Source organism: Etheostoma spectabile, chromosome 12 (genome assembly GCF_008692095.1).
Source record: "Etheostoma spectabile isolate EspeVRDwgs_2016 chromosome 12, UIUC_Espe_1.0, whole genome shotgun sequence".
NCBI classification, from domain to species: Eukaryota; Metazoa; Chordata; class Actinopteri; order Perciformes; family Percidae; genus Etheostoma; species Etheostoma spectabile.
The window spans coordinates 16405882-16426892 of record NC_045744.1 but is presented as its reverse complement, the minus strand read 5'-3'; the positions used below and the strand labels follow the sequence as shown (position 1 = coordinate 16426892).

At 40.5% G+C, this 21011-nt stretch overlaps 1 protein-coding gene across 4 annotated transcripts in view; it reads right to left on the bottom strand.

Annotated features, from left to right (window-relative positions):
• The window catches only part of LOC116698950 (low-density lipoprotein receptor-related protein 8), a 75489-nt gene that overhangs the window by 29619 nt on the left and 24859 nt on the right, over window positions 1-21011 (bottom strand). For all 4 annotated transcript variants that reach the window (XM_032531227.1, XM_032531229.1, XM_032531228.1 and 1 more), the window contains exon 4: window positions 9357-9485. In XM_032531227.1, coding sequence (XP_032387118.1) covers window positions 9357-9485 — 129 coding nt within the window. The remainder of the gene's footprint in view (window positions 1-9356; window positions 9486-21011) is intronic.

Here is a 21011-nt window from a genome sequence, read left to right as displayed (position 1 = left end):
TGATTAAATATAGCTCAGCTTAAATTCTTTCAGGAAGCCTATTTAATCAATGCTCTCTTCCTAATGGAATCAGCTGGTGGAGGCTTCACCTTCCTGCTTAACCAACAAATCATACACAACTTGCCAGGCCAATCACAGAATCACAACCCTGCTTTAAAAAAATCTGTTTCCCTGTGCGGTCGCTGTCATTGCAGACAAAGAGTGCAACCCACCCCCCCCCCCCCCCCCCTTCCACCTCATTTCTTTCTACTCCAGCTGACCGTCCCAGAGCCTTCTTTGGTCTGGTCTTTGGGCTCCTTTTTGCCACACCGGGTGTCTAATTCCACTGGGTCTTATGGTTCTTACCCCTATATAGATAACAAAATATTTGTATAGCGATGAAGTCTAATCACCAAAGACTTTGAAACATTTATTGAGCGGTCCTAAATTCTTTGCATGTCTGCAAAATGTCTCTTTGATTGAAATACAGTATGGCAATTTATAAAAACTCCAGAAAATGCTAATTTGCTGAGAGCTTTCCACTGGTGGCCATACTCACCGCCACTTTATTAGGTACCCATGTAGAACGGGTTGGACCCCTTTTCCCTTCAGAACTGCCTCAATTCTTCTGGCATAGATTAAACAAGGTGCTGGAAGCATTTTTCTCAGGGGAGTTTGGTCCATATTGACAGATGCATCACACAGTTGCCGCAGATTTTCGGCTGCACTCCATGATGCAATTTTCCCTTTCACCCATCCCAAAGTGCTCTATTGGATTGAGATCTGGTGACTGTGGAGGCAATTTGAGTACGCGAACTCATTGTCATGTTCAAAAAACCATCTGTGATGATTCAGCTTTATGACATGGCGCATATCCTGCTGTGAAAGTGCCATCAGAAGTTGGGTAACATTGGTCATAAAGGGATGGACATGGTCAGCAACAATACTCAGGTAGGCTGTGGCGTGTCCACGTTGCTCAATTGGGTACCAAGGGGCCAAAGGTGCCAAGAAATAGCATCCACCATTGACCCACACCATGAGCAAATTCCCCAACCACGCCCAAAATGCTATCAGACCGGTGATTCGACGCAATTGAGTACAGGATCAGTGGTCGGTCGATCTGGCATGACTTTCATGTTTATGACATGGCCAAATAGCTCGAAGTGCCATCGATTACCTTTTCAAGACGGGCGTCAGCGAAATCGTAGTAGCGTCGAAATCTCAGCCCAAAGGCACCAAGAAATATTTCAAACCAAAAATCCTTCTCCATACTGACCAGTTATACGCGGAGACTTAAATGTTTGCCAAATTTGATTCGATGTCCAGAAATAAGTTTAACGCTTGGTTCTTAGCCTGTACCAATTGGAGTGGCAATTTTCCTCACCGTGGTCCTTCTCTGCTGGAGAGGGGCCCATGCTGGTCTTCTCATTTGCATCTGGGGTTTGGTTGCGTACCTGTGGTTTAGAGATGCCTTTTCTGCCCACCTTGGTTGTAATGGGTGGTTATTTTAGTCACTGTTGCCTTCAAAGACTCGAACCAGTCTGCATTCTCCTCTGACTCTTGGCATCAACAAGGCATTTCGCCCACAGAACTGACCGCTCACTGGATGTTTTTTTTTTCGGACCATTCTCTGTAAACCATAGAGATGTTGTGTGAAAATCCAGTAGATTAGCAGTTTCTGAATACTCGACCAGCCTTCTGCCCCAAAAATATGCCACGTTCAAAGTCACTCAATCACCTTTCTTCCCCATACTGATGCTCGGTTTGAACTGCGGAGATTCTCTGCCCATGTCTAGCATGCCAAAATGCACTGAGTTCCGCCATGTGATTGGCTGCTTAGAAATTAAGTGTTAACGAGCAGTTGGGACAGGTGTACCTAATAAAGTGGCCGGTGAGTGTATATTGCCCCTTGTTTAATAATTTGGTGGGAGAACAATTCTCTCACTACCCATGGTAGTCTGAGGCTGCAGCGTAACCCACTGTCACTTTTTCTGGTGGCTTTGATGATTGGAGATTGTTGCAGCAGCACAGTGGCTGAGATGAAAGGCAAGAAGACTGGTCGTTCCACTATTTAGCATTGTGTGGTGTGTGGTGCGTTGACGTGGCATGTGTGTGTGTTGTGTGTGTGTGTGTGTGTGGTGTGTGGTGTGTGTGTGTGTGTGTGTGTGTGTGTGTGTGTGTGTGTGTGTGTTGTGTGTAAATTTGATATGTAATATGTATTTAGTGTAGGAGGAGGGGAGAAGAAAAGAAAGACATCCATGTTGTGTGTAAGCATGCAAAAACAGAGTCTTGTATCTTTTATCTGCCCATGCATAAATACCTCTGAGCATTTCAGTCACTGTCTGTGCAGCTTAACATCCTCTTAGCTCTCTCATAGATATTCACAGACGGATATTCCTAGACAGTGTTGGGCAAGTTACTTTTAAAAAGTAATTAGTTACAGTTACTAGTTACTTCTTCCAAAAAGTAACTAAATCAGATACTCTGTTACAAATTCTAAAAGTAAATAGTTACTTCAGAAAGTAACTAATGCGTTACTTTCAAGTACATTTTTAAATGATCAAATATGACCCCACCTCTACCCCTCTTTAACGGAACACAAAATACCTGTGCCTGTTTAATTATTTATGATAAATCTGACTATTATAAAGAAATGGACACTTAATACAATACATTTTTAAAAGAAAATGTACACAAATCTAAACTCTTTTAATGTTGCTGTGGGTCAAAGTGAGACTAGCCTCCAATCAAATGCCATGTACGTAGATATTATGTCTAGTGGATCAATACAAATAACAACATAGATGTTTTGGAACCTTTGATATTTATTTCCCCTCAACAGGCCACAACTGGGCAGAATTACATAATGCGTGTTTAGCACTATAGCAAAAATAAATTTGCTAATGTATTGCAAATAACGTAAGTGGCCTGAGGTTAATACATTTGCGCTGGTGTGTGCGTCGAGCCGTTGTGTATGTCTGTGTGGTGTGTGTGTGGGTTTTGGTGTGTGTGTGGTGGTCTAGGTATAGCTACATTGTGGGAACCAAAAATTGTAAAACAGTATACTTATGGGACCTGAGTGCTTGTGAGGACCAAAATGCTGGTCCCCATACCGTTAAAGGCTTTTTGAGGACTAAGACTTGGTTTAGAGTAGGGTTAGAGTTAGGTTATGGTTAGGGTTTAGGGTGAGGTGAGGGTTAGGCATTTAGGTTGATGGTTAAGGTTAGGGTAAGGGGCTAGGGAAGCATTATGTCAATGACTGGTCCCCACAAAGATAGGCAGACACGACTGTGTGTGTGTGTGTGTGTGTGTGTGGTGTGTGTGTGTGTGTGTGGTGTGTGTGGTGTGTGTGTTGGGGTGTGTGGTGTGTGTGTGGTGTGTGTGGTGAATATGATATGTATATGTATTTAGTGTAGGAGGAGGGAGAAGAACGAAAGACATCCATGTTTGTGGTGTAAGCTGCAAAAAACAGACTTGATCTTTATCTGCCATGATAATACCTCTGAGCATTTCAGTCACTGTCTGGGGCAGCTTAACATCCTCTTAGCTCTCTCATAGATATTCAACAGACGGACATTCTAGACAGTGTGGGCAAGTACCTTTAAAAAGAATTAGTTACAGTTTCGAGTTATTTCCAAAAACGTACTAAATAGATTCTTTTTACCAAATTCTAAAAATAAATAGTTACTTCAGAAAGTAACTAATGCGTTACTTTCAAGTACATTTTTAATGATCAAATATGACCCCCACCTCTACCCCTCTTTAACGGAAACAACAATACCTGTGCCTGTTAATTATTATGATAAATCTGACTATTATAAAGAAATGGACATTATACAATACATTTTAAAAGAAAAATGTTACACAAATCTAAACTCTTTTAATGTGCTGTGGGTCAAAGTGAGACTATCCTCCAATCAAATGCCATGTACGTAGGATATTATGTCTAGTGGATCAATACAAATAACAAACATAGATGTTTTGGAACTTGATATTTATTTCCCCTCAAAGGGCCCCAACTGGCAGAATTACATAATGCGTGTTTAGCTATAGCAAAAATAAATTTGCTAATGTATTGCAAATAACGTAAGTGGCCTGAGGTTAATACATTTGCGCTGGTGTGTGCGTCGAGCCGTTGGGGTATGTTGTGTGTGGGGTGGGGTTGTTGTGTGTGTGTGTGTGTGTGGTCTAGGTATAGCTACATTGTGGGAAACCAAAAAATTTTAAAAACAGTATACTTTGGGACCTGAGTGCTTTGTGAGGACCAAAATGCTGGTCCCCATACCGTTAAAGGGCTTTTGAGGACTAAGACTTGGTTTTAGGAGTAGGGGTTTGAGTTAGGTTATGGTTAGGGTTAGGTGAGGGTGAGGGTTAGGCATTAGGTTTGATGGGTTTAAAGGGTTTGGGTAAGGGGGTAGGGGAAAGCATTTGCAATGACTGGTCCCCCCAAAAATAGGCAGACACGACTGTGTGTGTGTGGTGTGTGTGTGTGTGTGTGTTTGTGTGGTGTGTTTTGGTTGTGTGTGTGTGGTGGGTGTGTGTGGGTGTGTGTGTGTGTGTGTGTGTGTGTGTGTGTGTTGTGTTGTGGTGTGATAGAGTGAGGAAGAAGGAGGTAGTGACAGCGATAGCTTCGACAAGTAGCCACTCTAGTCATAGAGTATGTTTTTCTGACCATGGTGGGAATCTTTAGCAAAAAAAGTTACCCCCCTTGATTTCATAACGCCATACCTGTCTCTTGTTGACTGACTTGCTTGGTTGTTTGTTGTGTCCGACTATGTGCGCTTATGAACACCTGCCCAACTCTACCTCTGATTGGCTTACCATGAGATTTTACTCAACCTCCGCCAATCGTCAGCATTTATGCACTTGTCTCGTGCACGGCCCACTAACCAAGGAAGAAAAAAGTCTTTTCCTCTTGGCTCAGAGATCAAGTGGGTCTGATGAAAAAAACTGCTTCAATTATAGTATTGCGCCACATTTTTCGGCAGTAAAGGTAACGGTGTTATTAAGATGGGAAGAGTAATCAATTAGATTACTCATTGATATTCACGGATATTCACTTTAGATTTGACTAAAGGGACAGTTCAAGCCCCAGAGACCCGAGGTCTACTACAGCCACATCCACTGCAGCAAGGTCACTGGAACATGCAACATCCACCAAAGACAAGCCTAGAAAGGTAGAACGCACACACTCACACACTGCCTGCCAGTTCAGACTGGTCACCATGCCTCATCAGGGAAATAACTCAGTAGCTGACCTTTGCAATGCCACACAAACATTTACAGATAACAGCTGTAATAGAGAAGCGACAACTCTCTCATCTACAGTAACAGGGCCAATGGGGGAGACATGGAATGGGTGCTGGGACGAGACAAAACACCCATCGTTCTGGATTTCGATTAGCAGAATGTACATAGGGAGATTTTTGTTGTCAGTGGAAGCACTTTCGTCCTGTAAAACGCTCCTGTGTGAAAGTTTCATCGGTGGGGATGCACAATATCTGCCAGTTCAGTTTCACTACAGCGAGGGGGAGACAGCTGTGAGTAATGCAGAAAGTAATTGTTTGCCTCATACTATCCAAGCAGCAGTGAATATGAATAACGAAAACATGCAAAAATACAACCACACAGAGATATTACATGCATACACCAGGCAGGCAACTCAACCTGACAGTGAGTGCAAAAGTGAAAAAACACAAACCCAGAGCTGCTCCTTTGCTGAGTTGTAGATCCTAGCGGACAGGTGAGCTCAGGAGACAAGCCTAGAGAATGAGTGCACAATAATTTCCACCGCTAAGGGTCCAGGCCAGTTCATAATGTAATGTTGATCAAGGAAAGCTTAATCTGGATAGATTGTACTTAATACATTATTCAACATGTGGATGACTCAATTAGCAGGATTCTCCTGCAAGTCTCCAAGTCTGCGGGGGGCTATGGACTCTGTAAATGTCTACTAATAGCAGAGCGTGCTGGGGCCAACTGTTCCAGCTCAGTCAGTTTTGGGAGTGCAGCCTCTCTGCTCATTTTTGGGTAAACACAAGTGAAAGTGTTAAGTGTGTTTGAATGTTTGGCTCACTATGAGCAGGATTAAGCTTGAACATGCTGACCAAAGCATGAGTATGAAAGATGACAAAAAAACAGGGCAGGGACAAAAAGCTGGTGTGAGCACTGTCATTCAAACTCTGGTGTGAAACAAACAAGTTTCTGGTGATAACAAAAAGAGGACTAACTAAAGACTTGCGTGGTAATGGACTTGTAACACTTGAGTTCAAAACCTAAACAAATGGATGCATTTCTGCTGATCATGAAAAGTGTAAAAGAATCCATCTTCAACTTATTTATCCAAGATCAAATTAAAAAAAAAAGTGTAAAAACAAATTAAAGATGTGTCATGCTCCATGACTTTTGGACAACTTCACAACCAACTAATACCTTTTTTGACCACCAGAGACACAAGGTGCAGTGAAGTGGAGCATGACTTGATGTGACAGTCACTGCAATTCTTCAAGGTGAGTCCCACCCAGCACTGTAGGAGGCCCAAGTCGACAAAAACTGTTCATTAAATTATTTATGTGTAAGTGCTTGTGAATGCCTGTCTATAATGATTGGCTTGTCCATAATAAGTCAGTCAAAGACCCATTCCGACCAGGTAAAGCAATCCAAAAACTTGTCGCAGGGTTGTGTGGCAGTGGGTGTGTCACTTAAATGGCCCACTTGTGTGACATCCTGTTCTGTTCTTTTTCCCTCCAATGTAGCACAATTAGACTTTATATTTCACAATTATTGTTTCTTGTCAAATCTTTAAAAGATCTCAACATTTTGAAGGCAGCTTCATTTCCCGGATAAAGAGAGAAGGTAAAAAGACAGAGGGACTCTGCTTTGTTGTTGCAGGAAACATTCAGTTGCTGCACAAACTCCTGGCCAGTTCAGTGCTTGTGTTTCATTTTTTAATAGTGTTTTAAAACTTGCTTGAGTTAGTGATAGAGGTAGTGATGTTTCTTGTTTACTGTACTGGACTCTCACACCACCTCAAAACGGACTGCCAAGTCTGATCGCTGGCCACCGCAGGTGACGTTAGGTCGCGTTTATCCAAAAGTTTAGTCGGTATCAACCTTTTTGCTGGTGTGGGCTTTTGGCACCCCCACCGCCACAGACTAATCCCACTACCTCTATGGAAAGAGCTGCATTTTGTCTGGACCGTCTGGAACTGCAGGAGTGAGTGTGAAACACGTTAGCTGTATTTGCTGGTGTAACCCTAGCTGTCAATAGTGATAGGTTAATTCAAAAAGAGGTCATATAGAGGTCTGACTAATGTTGTCTGAAGTCTTTTCAAAGCATGCCTGGCACCTTAGTTGGTGTGGTGTGATTGTTTTCATCACTTCTGCCTAACAGGAACTTCATGACTGTAAATGTGAAAGATCTAAAGCCTTCTGTCTGCGGTACATAAGAGTAATACAGCTAGCAGTCCTTTTAACACATAAGGCAATTATCATTATTGCCCAGTTCTAATTCTGTGAACTATAACTTCTTTTAAGTTTGCATTTGCAAAAGGGTTTGTTTCACTTACACCACTTTCAACCATACACTCACCACTGACAGTGCTGCAAGACATGGATTATGCTGAATGATTTGAATGTTTACTGTGAATGTTTTTTCTATTCTTTATTCCAATAATAGACAGATCAAACTAATCAGTGATGTAACGGTTAAAAGCTTCTTGCACTTGATGAAATCATCTTTCAGGCTTTTATTGGCCCTAATCAGTCTTCACATAAACTGGCCTGAGCAACACTTAAAAGGCCTAATTTGTGATGTGTATCTAGCACTGTGCTGCGCTGGTGTCGAAGTGTCTTTGGGCAAGACAAATCGGGGTTCAAGAGACTGAACCCTGAGTTGTAGATCTGTGTGAATGTTTATCTGATGAGCAGGTGGCACCTTGTAAGGCAGCCTCGGGCACAGTGTATGAATGTGTGTGAATGGTTCCTGTACTATTATATGTAAAAGCTCTTTGAGTAGTCGTTAAGATTAGAAAAACGCTACATAAATACAGGCCATTTACATTTATCTTCTCTCTCCTGGTCGCGCTGAGCAGCGTTTACCTCCGGAGGGATTTTGGCCTTTGCCTGTGTGGGTGGGAGCCTGCTGCCTGCCGTCTTGTCACTACTGAGAAGCTTAGACTGTTGCATCAATACATACATTAGCATAAAAAAAGGATTAGCACAGGCTAGACTGGGTCTTAATGGACAGTGCAGTGAAAAGCCATCCAACCCAAGAAGGCATTAGATCCACCGTCAATGGAATCACTACCACTTGCTCGGGCGTGAGTGTGTGGGGCCACTTTGACATGGGGAGTCATTAACAGGCCACTTTCAGGCTGATCTGGCGAAAAAATATTTCTATTGCACCACAAATTAAATCCCTTGTATCACGTATCCTTTAAGGAGGAGAGGATAAATATCTATTCAAGAGGAAAATAACCTTTATTTGTTTTTTTAACATTAAGCCAAATTGATTTGGCTCCCTCTCTAAATAAAACCTTGTATGTATTCCTAACAAATAAACGTGAATTGCTTAAACGCCAGACAGTCATAATCTCAACACCCACACACAAACAACTGACAGGAAGCAGATGCCTAAAAAGAAGAAGAAAAAAAAACATAATTTCTATAAGAAAACAAGGAGATGGCTTTTTTTCTCCCTCTGTGCATTTGCCGCTGTGTGCCATTTTGCACAATCTTCAAAGTCTAAACACCACACCCCCTACAGCTCTGTTGCCTCAATCAATTTTTCTTGACACGAAGAAAGAAGGGAAAGAGAGAAAAGAAGAAGCCGATTCTTCACGGCGCCTTAGAAGTAGGGCAAGAATAGTCCCTGCAGGGGGCTGGGGGTAGCGCACGGTTGACTTGTCTGATAGGCTGAGAAGGAGGTGATGTCATTTGGATGATGGTTCTGAGGGCAGTGGAAAGGCTAAAGACTCAAGGTTCAAAATGTGATGCCAGAAACCTAAACCTCAGAAACCCAACTATCAATAAAAAGCTGCAAATATCTGATACGTTAAACCAAAAATCTTTCCACATCAAAGAGGACTTTGTTGTCGAGTGCAGCTGGCTTGTTCCCTACTGTGCTTTAATGTCTAAAGCCTCTGGGTGATAAGTGAGTTTAGAAAAAAAGGAGGCCTCTGACATCTACTAAGTCTACTGACTGTAAACCTTGTCAAGTCAATCACTTATGCGGATCTGCCGTTGACCCTTTTTGAACGAAAGTACCCTCTTGAAATGCAGTTTGCAGCGGAGAATGTAAGTCAAACCAGCAGAAACAAAGGTGGATATGTTTCTTTGAGGTTTTTTCCAACTGACAGCCGACTGTAACAAACTCACCAGACGCACAATTCTCCTCGTCAGCCCCGTTCTCGCAATCCTTCTCCCCATCACATCTCCATGACAACGAGACACACTTGTTGGTGGATCCCCCACAGTCAAATTTCTCTGGAGGGCACGTCTGTTTGCCTGTGGGCAGAGAAGAAAGAGATGGGGAGATTACTGCAGCGGTGTTATGGTCCCATTAAAGGCAACAGAAAACAACTACAAGACACCGCTGGACTCAATTTCTACTGGCCCCCTGATGCTGTTAAAACTCCTCCAAAAGTCCACCACACTGGCCAATTGACTTTACGGTCTGGACTGCCTCTAAAGATGGTGAAATACGGCAAATGCACAATTGGCTGTAAAGCAAAAAAACAAGGCACCCCCCTGCTTCTTTTCCTGCCAATCTGCTCTAGTTGGCACAGCGTAGGTTTGATCCAGATTACAGTGTGTTTAATATGAAGCATGTTGTTAATTATACATCTTTGTTTACAGTGCAGCTTAAGCCTCCCAGTAGGGAATCAAGGGGTCAGCCTAAATGGCAATTTATCTGACATTTTGAAGGATTTTATTTTCACATTTTAAGAACAATGGGCCTCATTCACTATATCTTCTGAGGTTTTTTCTTAAATTTGTTCTTGAGAAAGAAGAAAAGTCTACGTCAGATTCATGACGTATTCTTAAACCACAGATTTGTTCACACCCGGGTTCTTATAATCGATCCCATTGTCCTAGTAAATTCAATGTGAGTGCCAGCTGGTCATATTTAGCATAGGTAAATGCAATGACAAATCATTTTTTAGCAAACACTTCAGTATTTAAATGTAAGTGTGTTCCTGAGTGCGCATGGGTTCTGTTCTTACCTATGAACAAATCCCAAATTCTGTAGAAGACAATTTTTAAGAAGACACTTCTTCTTTAGAATGGTTAGCCTTTGAAAACTTTCAATGGTCAAGTTTTCTTTTCTACATGAGATCCCTGAAACAGCACTGCAGCTGACAAGCAATGCAATAAGAGGATCATTAGTAGCGTGATGACTGAAACAAGCTCCATAATTAATATAATATATGAGGTTAGAAGAATCTCTGATACTGTCACAACCAATGTTAGTTGTTAAACTGCATCATCGGTAATTGGACCTGACAAGGAGAAGGTCTGCCAAACCATCTTTTTCAAACAAAGCAGTTCATATGGAAATGCGTTGTTAGAACACTGCACTTAGGCCCAAAATTAAATTAATTTTTTTCTAATCTAAATACAATATGCAGCAAATTTCAATTATTAAATAAGCTACTGTATATCTTTCATAACAATTACAGAGTTTAAATTGCAGGGTGCATCTCATCTTGCATTTGTGATGCTCCTTTTCTACTGAGACTAAATGGTTTCAACATTAATTTGAATGTTTTTCCATGTTGGTTATATGGTAAAGGACCTTTTCTTCTAATTCGGAATATACCAGACAACAATACAGTGTTAATTTGCTTTGTAAAGGAGTAGTGTATTTGGTGCCACCCGATTGTGGGAGCTAATACTAAAAACAATGTGTCTTTTGAAAATTATTTCTACTAGTTTCCGACCACTTAATACAATAACAATGTTCTCATGATGAACAGACTTCTTCTTAAAAGGATTCCTTAAAGTTGGTTTTTAAAGACAGGAAAAGGGGCACTTTACAGTTGAAAAATAGACCTGACTATGCTCACTGGTTGAAAAACTATTTATTAGGGGTGCGACTGATCAAAAAAACTTACGGTTTGGATTGGATCATGGTTTTGAGTTACGTGTGGATACATTTTTGGATCAGCACAAAAAAGGGGGGACAATATATTTTTTAAATGTTTTCCATTTATTACATAGAACACAGCACTGTCAAGCCGGGGAAAACAAAAAAATTTCATTCCTGAAATGCGTGTTCCTTGGGAGTGTAATCCAGACCACTATTTTTCCTCTAATTCAATAGAGTAAATAAAATGTTGTCGCCTGCTAAAGTTCACTTTTTGTCCCTTAAACTTAACTGTAATGTCCACCAAAATGCCCAGCAGCTTGCGGTGCCGTGTCCCCAGTACAAAGCCTCCTATTCTTGGGTAACTCAACTACCAATGCAGCTGGTACGACGGAGCTTTGTTGCCTGGCTTTTCGAGTTCTTCTACTCCTCCATTAGCCATGACTGTCACTATAAACCGATTTTAACATGCTCTGTTCACGTAAACAGAAAATTGTGTTGCCTGTAACTTTCACGGCAACCCTCCAAAGAGATATATCAGCCTACTTTAAGTAACAGTGAATCCTGAGTGTTGATCCTTATGGACCACGGATCAGCTTATGGTCTGTTACAACATAAATTCCCTTAAACATATCTTAGGCTTGACTTTTTTGGCATTTTGCTAGATACAGACACAAAACATAGGCCAATCCCAATGTCCAAACTCACAGAATCACAGACTTTGAGCGCGTTCCTGCTAAATTGTTAAGTGCATGACAATTCTTTCAAAGACTTTTTGAGCCCTTTATGCACACTGTTGGTCCGCATTTCTACAGACTTTGACTGAAGGAATAATCCACCGTTTATAGCGTTCTTACATTAAACGCAGGTTTACCAGGGAAAGCCCGGAATGGTAAAACAACCTGATATGCCAGGTGTGTTCAGCCTGGCATTTAGGGTGAACTGTAATGCATTGATTTACACAGAAACACTACATTAAAAAGGACTTAAGAAAGAAACATAAAAAACACACATGAAATCTGAGTGTGAATATAGGCATAGGCTATATTACAAATCTAATTTATTAATCAACCATTCCTTTAAATGTTTGCTTGGTGATGCTGTTTTGACCAAAACGAGTAAATTGATTTGACAAATGCCTCTTGTCCACTCTGTAAAGGAAGAGCCCAGGACCGACTCCTTAATTACTTTGGCTGTAAATAAAGTAAACAAGTAAAATAAGAAGTCTCAAACCCACAATTGTACATAACATGTTTTGGCGCGGTCAAGGTAACATATGCTGCGAAGTGCTGTCCCAGTCCTTTTTATACCATTTCAAGCCCTTGCAGCCTATCTCTTCAGTTCTGTCTCCTTTTCTGTTCACCTTATACACCACAGACTTACAGTACAACTCAGAGTCATATCACCTACAGAAGTCTTCTGATGACTCTGCAGTTGTTGGGTGTATAAGGGATGGACAGGAGGGAAAGTACAGGGTGCTAATGGAGGACTTTATGGAGTGGTCTGGTAAGAACCGCCTGCTGCTGAACGTGGAAGAGGAATAAGAGCAAAGAGATGGTGATTGACTTCAGGAGGAAGGGACCGTCTCTGCAGCCCCTTTGCATCCTGGGTGTCAACATCCACAGCAGGCTGAATTGGAAAACCAACAGCACTGCTGTTTACAAGAAGGGATGAGCAGACTCTATTTCCTGAGGAAGCTGAGATTCTTCAACGTGTGCAGCAGAATGTTGGAGCTGTCGTACCAGTCTGTTGTTACCAGCTGAATGCTGGAGACGTCCTACCAGTCTGTTACCAGCTGAATGTTGGAGACGTCCTACAAGTCTGTTGTTACCAGCTGACTGTTGGAGACATCCTACCAGTCTGTTGTTTCCAGCTGAATGTTGGAGACGTCCTACCAGTCTGTTGTTTCCAGCTGAATGTTGGAGATGTCCTACCAGTCGGTTGTTACCAGCTGAATGTTGGAGACGTCCATCCAGTCTGTTGTTACCAGCTGAATGTTGGAGACGTCCATCCAGTCTGTTGTTACCAGCTGAATGTTGGAGATGTCCTAACAGTGAATGTTGGAGATGTCCTAACAGTCTGTTATCAGCTGAATGTTGAAGATGTTCTACCAGTCTGTTGTGGCCAGCGCTCTGTTCTCCTCCGCCATCTGCTGGGGCAGCAGCATCGGAGCCAGCGACACAAACAGACTGAACAAACTGATCAGTAAGGCGGGATCCGTGATTGGCTGCAAACAGGGAACATTTGAAGCTGTGGTGGAGAGGAGGTCGCTGAACAAACTGTTATCTATCATGGATAACCCCGACCACCCTCTCCACCCCACACTGGTCCAACAGAGGAGCAGCTTCTCAAAGAGGCTCCAACAGCCTCGGTGTCGCACGGACCGCTACAGGAAATCCTTCTTACCACAGGCAATAAAACTGTTGAACACTTCATCACTGGGTGCTAGATAAGACTCTAAGACATCACAGTATTGCACTAAGTGCAACTTGCACAATAGGTTTATCTACATATATATCATGCTAGTTAAGCAGTTGCACATTTTTGTATTCCCAACAATATATTCAAATATTTGATCTTGTATTTTATCCTATTATTATTATTATTTCATGTACTGTATATTGTATGCATGCATATTTTATCCTAGTATTTCATTTATATTCTGTGCTGTGTGACTGATTTTGCTACTGTAACACTAATTTCCCATTTTATTGGGATCAATATCTATCTATCTATCTATCTATCTAAAGTGTTTATTTAACCAGGATATGATATTCATCTTAAATGCTAGGCCACCAGGATGCATAACATTACATTCATTTGGCAGACACCTTTGTCCAAAGTGATATCCACGAGCAAGGCATCATCAATATTGTAAGAGCATCCCTCCCAAAGAAACAGTATATATATATTTGTTTTGTGTGTGTGTGTTAAAGAATGCCCTGCTGTTACACTGGTACAGTTAGTAATACAACAGGAGAAATAAGTGGAGTGATTTTCCACCTGCCAACTCTGGCAAGGCTCTCATTTCCCTCATGGCTTACATATGACAATAAGATATAAAATGGGTATTTTAGTTCTTCTGTGAGTGTCTGTGATGTTTTCTTGTATCAGTCTTCATGCCCGCAACAGGGACAATTATGCCCTTTTATTTGTTTTGTTTTTTCAGTTACTTCTTTCAAAGCAATCAATCTTTACAAAGATTGAAGAAACTAAAGACAGAAAGGAATGATTAGCTAAAATGAGTGATTACAGCTAAATAATGTCTGAAAAGACAGAGAGGCTGGTCAGGAGGCAATGCAAGAAACATTTATCAGAAGTGATTGTGAAATCTTCAAATGAGCAAATAACATGCTGTATAAATGAATTCAAACTAATGAAAGTCCAAAGAGGGACAGACAAAAAACAAGAATAAGAATATGAAAATGAAAATATAGGAAAGGGTGACAGAGAGAGCAGAGTAGAGAAAGGAGTAATAAACAAGACAGCTTTGGAGACACGTCAACAGCCAAATACTGTCTTAAAAGGGAAAAGGATGAAGAGACAAACTGCAGAATGACCTTTTCAGGTTCTTATCCTAAAGTCAAATCAAAGCTTTTCATACCAAGTGGAAAGGGATGAAAGAGGAGATTCAAGCAGAGCGCAAACTTGAGGAGAATCTGAATCCGCCGAGCAGAGGGCGAGCTGTCCTGTCCTTTTAACTGATGACTCTTTAATGAACCGTGAGCTCCGTTCCTCCCAAATCCGAACAAAGAAACCAAACTTCACTTCAACAAAGCTGCGGTACCTCACTGCTCCTATTGATTAGTGACACCTCAGATTTTTATAAAGACGTAGGTAATGGGTTTCTTGCTTGAGAAAGAGGCAACATAATAAAAGCCAATTACTCGCGGACAAACTGACTGCCTGGCTGTTGTTTACCACCAGAGTGAAAAATGAGGATTCATCTCATTTGTAGCGTTTTGGCAGGAGATCTGTTAAGAATTCATTTCCTTTTACAAGTCCCAAGGCTGCATTCCCCTCAACAGTGCAATGGTTTTATAGCTTTAGTTTGATCGTCATGGTTGATCTAGTTATTGCGGACAGCCTTTTACCCTAAACTTGCTTTTCCATCAAGAAGGGCAGAAAACCTTTCATTTTTGTTTTGCTGTTTGGACCAGGGATGTGATATAATACTGTGATGATGGTAAGAACTGTTAATGAAGGTAAGTGTTGTGGAGCTGAAACAGATCAAATATAATGCACTGCAGCTTCATCGCAAATGTGAGACTACACTACATCCTGACATGGTGTTCCTGAAGGAATCATTTGAAGCCTATTCATGTAAACAATGTATATTTTGCTGCTTCCAATTAATAACAGATATTGCACAGTGGTTAGTCATCTTACAGCCAGTTTACGACAACTTATGTTGCTTGCGACCGCCTGACTTTTGTATATAGTTCATTGCCGTCAGTAACCTCAAAATCATCACAAACATTCCGATGTCTCACAACCCAAACCCTCTATTCTATTCTAACTGTCTGAGATAAAAGGTTTTGAAGTCTTTGTGGCTATGTGTGCATGCATCTGGGTCTATGTGGTGTGTATGCGAAATGTTCAGGTTCTGATGGAAGAAAAAACTCGGCATCTCTGCCTCAGAGCGAAAAAGGCAAAAAGCGATCCAATAACACGAGTCATACTCAGATTCGCCGCTTCATTAAACCGGGTTAGCGTGGCCATGTGCTCGTCTCTGAATTATAGATCTGGTACAGCAGAAAACATTTGCTGCTCCCAAACTACACCTGGGGAATAAGTTATTTTCAGAAAAATGCATTACCAAGTAATGTACTGTGGCATGTACCTGCGCTTAAAATCAAGTGCTGTACCTGAGCTCCCTGAGTGCGACTTCAAATACCAGCAGACACTGGGCGATGGGTACACCCTGGACTGCAGCCATATTATAACATAATATTAACAGGGCAAACATGTATACACAACCACAACTATTCACACTCAAACGGATGAGCAGTTTAAAATAGCCAAGTTAGTGGATTTAAAACCAAAATTTTATTGCTGTTAATCAACAGCATTACACACTGAGCAAAGCTTATTTTTTTTAATTAATAGTATATTAATATTATTTATGATTTATTTTTTATGAGGTTACTGTTCAAACTTTACTGTCATCTGGTCTGCAATCAACATCTGTCGGTATATTAATTGTTTAAGTAATCTGTAATCTTACAAGCAAAACAATTATCTCTCTCTCGCTCTCTCTCTCTCGTCAAGAGAAGAAAAATAATCATCATATGTCTTGATCGTGTTTTGTTTTTTAATCTAATAAACTGATAAAACTGCAGACATGAAGCTAACAGGTTTCACACCAAAAAAATCTCTTGAACTTGTTTTTGGAAAACAAACACATTTCAGTTGTTTTTCTAAAGCAGTGTCTAACTGAAACTCAAGGTCCAGTTGAAGCGCATCTGTTTCCACCTATGAACACCAGCATATTAAATGTTTGGGTAAAAAAGAAAATATCTGTGGTTGTGAGTTCACCCAAATAGTAGTCTATATCCACAATGTTGCACTTCTGAGATTGCTCATGTACCGTCGGAATTCCATCGGATGTCACTCTTTTTGGCCAGACGTCCGTCACCTTCCTCTTTCTTTGTGTTGGAATTTTAAACACTGGTCGATCTCTGCAGGGTAAATCCAGACAGCTATCTAGACGATTTGTCCAATCTGACTTTTCTGTTGCACCAAAACAAGTTCCTTCAGGGTTCAACTCCAACCTGCGGCCCTTTGCTGCATGTCATTCCCCCTTAAATGTCTTGTGCCCAAAAAATGATCTTAAAAAAAACAGGTTCTGAAGGTAAACCTGCATGTGTAGTGACATATCCACAATTTTAACAATCAACATTGAAAAAACAGAAAAGTTTACAGAAAACAATTGAAAGGCTATAAGACCCACATAGAAAGATATACTATACATCTATGCAGTGTATTCAGTGTATTTGTTTTCCTACTTGTCTTGGCAAGTGTCTACTATATTAAATCTACATTTTATTTACTTGCAAATAGTCCATCTAATAACACCTACAGTAACATATCTCCGCATGAAAGGAAATCTATACATGATTTGATAAAACACACACACAGAGAACTGTAGCTTCCAGAATGTGCAGTGCAAACATATTTACCAAGAAAATCGTCCCCATTATAAAATCAATAAGAAAAAGCAAGAAAAGTCCCCAAGAAAAAGCTTAAAGGGGTTTGAAGCTCAAAATCTACAAAGAGGCTTATAGAAGGAAGTTTTTTTCAAAACCCCTTTCATAGACATATCTATAATCCACTACAAATTATATAACACTTTAAAGACCAAATTGAAAACACAAATTGGTGGCTTTAAAAAGAAAAGTTTCACCTTTTTTTTTAATAGGCCAAAACAAAAACAATATGCCAGTTCAGGGTTATGTCCTCACATAATAAAAGAAAGATGAAACTCTAAAGTTCCTTCATGCCTGTCAACTCCTAGAAAGGAATTCACAAACAGAGGAGGACAAACTGACACAGAACTGAGATGAACTCTAATTTAGTCAGAAATCTTAAATCCTTAAAAAGGAACTTGGGCAACTAAGAGCACAAAAAAATGCTACTGCTTTGGCCAAGGAGCAGAGAAGCTTCTGCACAGCTGGCTGCAGTGGCCCACTTCTTCCATGATTACACATTAATCTATTATAAAAACTATGAGCTCTGGCACTCCACATTTCTCCAAAGAGTCATATATTTTTCAGCACTCGTGAGTAACTCACTTAGTGTGGCCAAAATTTGAATTCTTAATAACGCAGTGTAACGCTACTCCAGCGTGTAATTGAGAATCCACTCAGTGAGCCAGAATGATTGTGGCACAGATGTCTGCAGCAACCGAGTCCTTAATGCCTTCGCCGAGTGTGTGCAAATGTGAGTGTGTACTGTATGTTTGTGCACATGTGGATCTGAAATAGACAGAAAGTACAGGAGAGTTGGGGGGCAAATTGAATGAAAGAAAAAGATGAGGGTTGTCCGCATGTGAGAGCACAGCCTGGCTTATCAGGCTTCAGTATAACTGGAGCACGATGCATTAAGGTGTATGCTGTGCTGTATGTAATTAACCTGTGTAAAACGGTTGTGCAGTCACCGGTCTCTGCTATTTACATAATGGCAAATTTCATATCTCTATCACACTAAAGATTAGATGCAGTATGTGTGAAATTCCATCCTTCCCTCTGCTGTTATAAACAGCAACACAATCCCCGCTTTAGCTAAGTTTAATTGATAAGTGTGGCGCTTGGTAGTTTACGACTTTAATGTGAAGTGTTGCATGGAATTAGAGTGTAAGTAAAATGCTAATAGAATTTCAGACTGGTTATACTAAATGCTCATGTCAGGGGTTGTTTTTTTGCATTTTCCAGGCTAATCAGAAAAATGCAGCAATTCAAGAGGTTTTCCTTGACATATGTACAGTTCTCATTATAGCTTTGTAATCTTATCAAGTGGCTGGCAGGTCATTTACCAGTGAGACAAGACGGATAATAAGCGAGCCATCCACGACGAGTAGGTTGGTTGCTGTTGTTTAAAAGATGCTGCATGCATATTTGCGCAATGTCCATCTTTGAGTCTTTTTGCCTTCTCTTTTCTCTTCAATGTGATTATGGCACAGTTGGATCCACTCAAACTGAAAGGCAGCTGTGATTAAGTGGATCTCATTAGCAATCCCTCTGTTCAGACAACAGCCTCAATTTGACACTTGTCGTCTGGAACACATGATCAGCAGGGCTGCACAGTGGTGAGGACTACCTGTGCTACAGTTTGCCTTTATGGAGTTAAGAGGAGGACATAAAGGTTTCCATTTTGCCTTCAGCACAGTTAAAAGATATAATATTATGCTACACCTAAAAAAATAGTTAAAACAAAACCACACTATTTCTGATAAATTGTGTCAAAATCGAAAATCTATACCAATTATTGTTTGCAAAAATACATAAGGGATTTCCATACAAATTACTTTCTTCTCGGCCCAGATAAATATCTCTTGAGTCTGCAGCCGAGAGATGATCCTTCCTTCATTAATCTTTAATTGGATTTCCAATATAAACTTGTTATCTTTTAGGAGCCCCTTTGTGTCTCCCTCCACGTACTTTACTTTCTAGGGGAGACGTGAGACGCTTTGCTCGGTTGCTACATTATTCATCAAACCAACCCACACATCCACAGCCAATAAAATGGACCAAAACAAGAATGATTAGCCACAGAAATTTTTGTTTGGCTTTTTCTGGATTCATTTCCCGCTCATCTTGACATATTTTAATTCCCTCCCACAATAACATAAAACAAGTAAAAGTTTAAAAAATCTAAGCATGATAATGGTGGATTGGCTGGCACCAAAATATCAGTTTTACAATATCATCAAAATCCTTCACAAACCTCCGTAGTCCTGTTCTAACACAAGACATCAGCATTTGAGTAACTCTTTGAGTCCTACTGCTGTAAATTGTAAACAGTTAACATTTACATGCAACTTTGGGAGATGACTTGTGTGAATATCTATGGGCAGATAATTACTGCATCAAACAGCTGCCAAAGGGTGGGGGGGAGAAAGCCAAAATATCTGGGTGGGCGATCTGAAGAAAATCAATTATCACAATGTTTTTCACCAAATATATATATATATATATTTTATATATATCAATGCAGTGCATTCAGCTCCAAGCAAGCAGCCATGGGAGAAAACAAATTAGCATTTGAGATAGTAAGAAAACAATTAATAACTGATTCAAGCCTCCCACACACGAGCCCCTGCGTGGTTGCAGAGCATCAACTCACCTAACTCCCATCAGGGCCTGTGTGTCGGTGCGCTAGACTGGCACAGGCAGAGATGGCAAAAGTACTCACTTCCCGTACTTCAAGTAGAAGTAAAGATACTTGTGTTAAAAAATACTCTGGTAAAAGTAGAAGTACAGATTTAACTTCTTTACTAAAGTAAAAGTAACAAAGTACAGGCTTGGAAATTTACTTAAAGTATAAAAGTAAAAGTAGCCTTGCAAATGACAACCAAAAATGACAAAAGAAATGTAGCGAGCAAGCTGAGAAACTTCAGTGGACATGGAAAAAGGCTCTTTATATGCCATTGGTTACATTTTAAATATATATCTGCCAACAGGCCTAAATCATCACATGTATGATTATTTTGACTGTGACTCCAGGTTAATAAGATTCTGACTAAGCCGCAAGATATGGATTCAGTTGCGATTCTGTAAGAATTCACAGATCCAGTTCCTCTTTTTTAATCTTCCCCTTTACATTTAAAGTAATCTACATGTATGTGTGTGGGGTCAGATATGGCTTCTGGAAAGAAAAGAAAGGATAAAATATGAATGACTAAACTGACATTAATTAAGAAGTTCCCTATATTTATATATATTTAGAATTATGCAGCACATTGGCCAGGAGTCATTCTTGATGCATAGTCTACTATGTCAAACATCTCTCTCAGATAAGGACAAGGATGATTGGGAATCTGAGGAGTTGTCTTGTAGTGGTGCATCAAGTGCAACGCACAGTAGCATACTGTATTGACAATTAGATTGAATTCAGAATTGATGACTCAAACAATAATAATGGTAACTCAAGTGAAATTATTTGAAACTTGTTAGTGAGGACTAGATTAGGACTGTATTTTAAGATGATTCTGGTTTCCAACTTGGCCCCAGGTGTGTCTGTTAAAACACAGACGGAGACAACTCTCTTTGAGGCTTTACAGTACAAACACGGGTGTGGGAGCAATGAGTGCGTGTGTGTGTGTGTGTGTGTGTGTGTGTGTGGTGTGTGGTGTGTGTGTGTGTGTGGTGTGTGTGTTGGTGTGGTGTGGTTCTGCAAATAAATAAAATAATAACATGTAAAGGCTACCATACACATATATATAG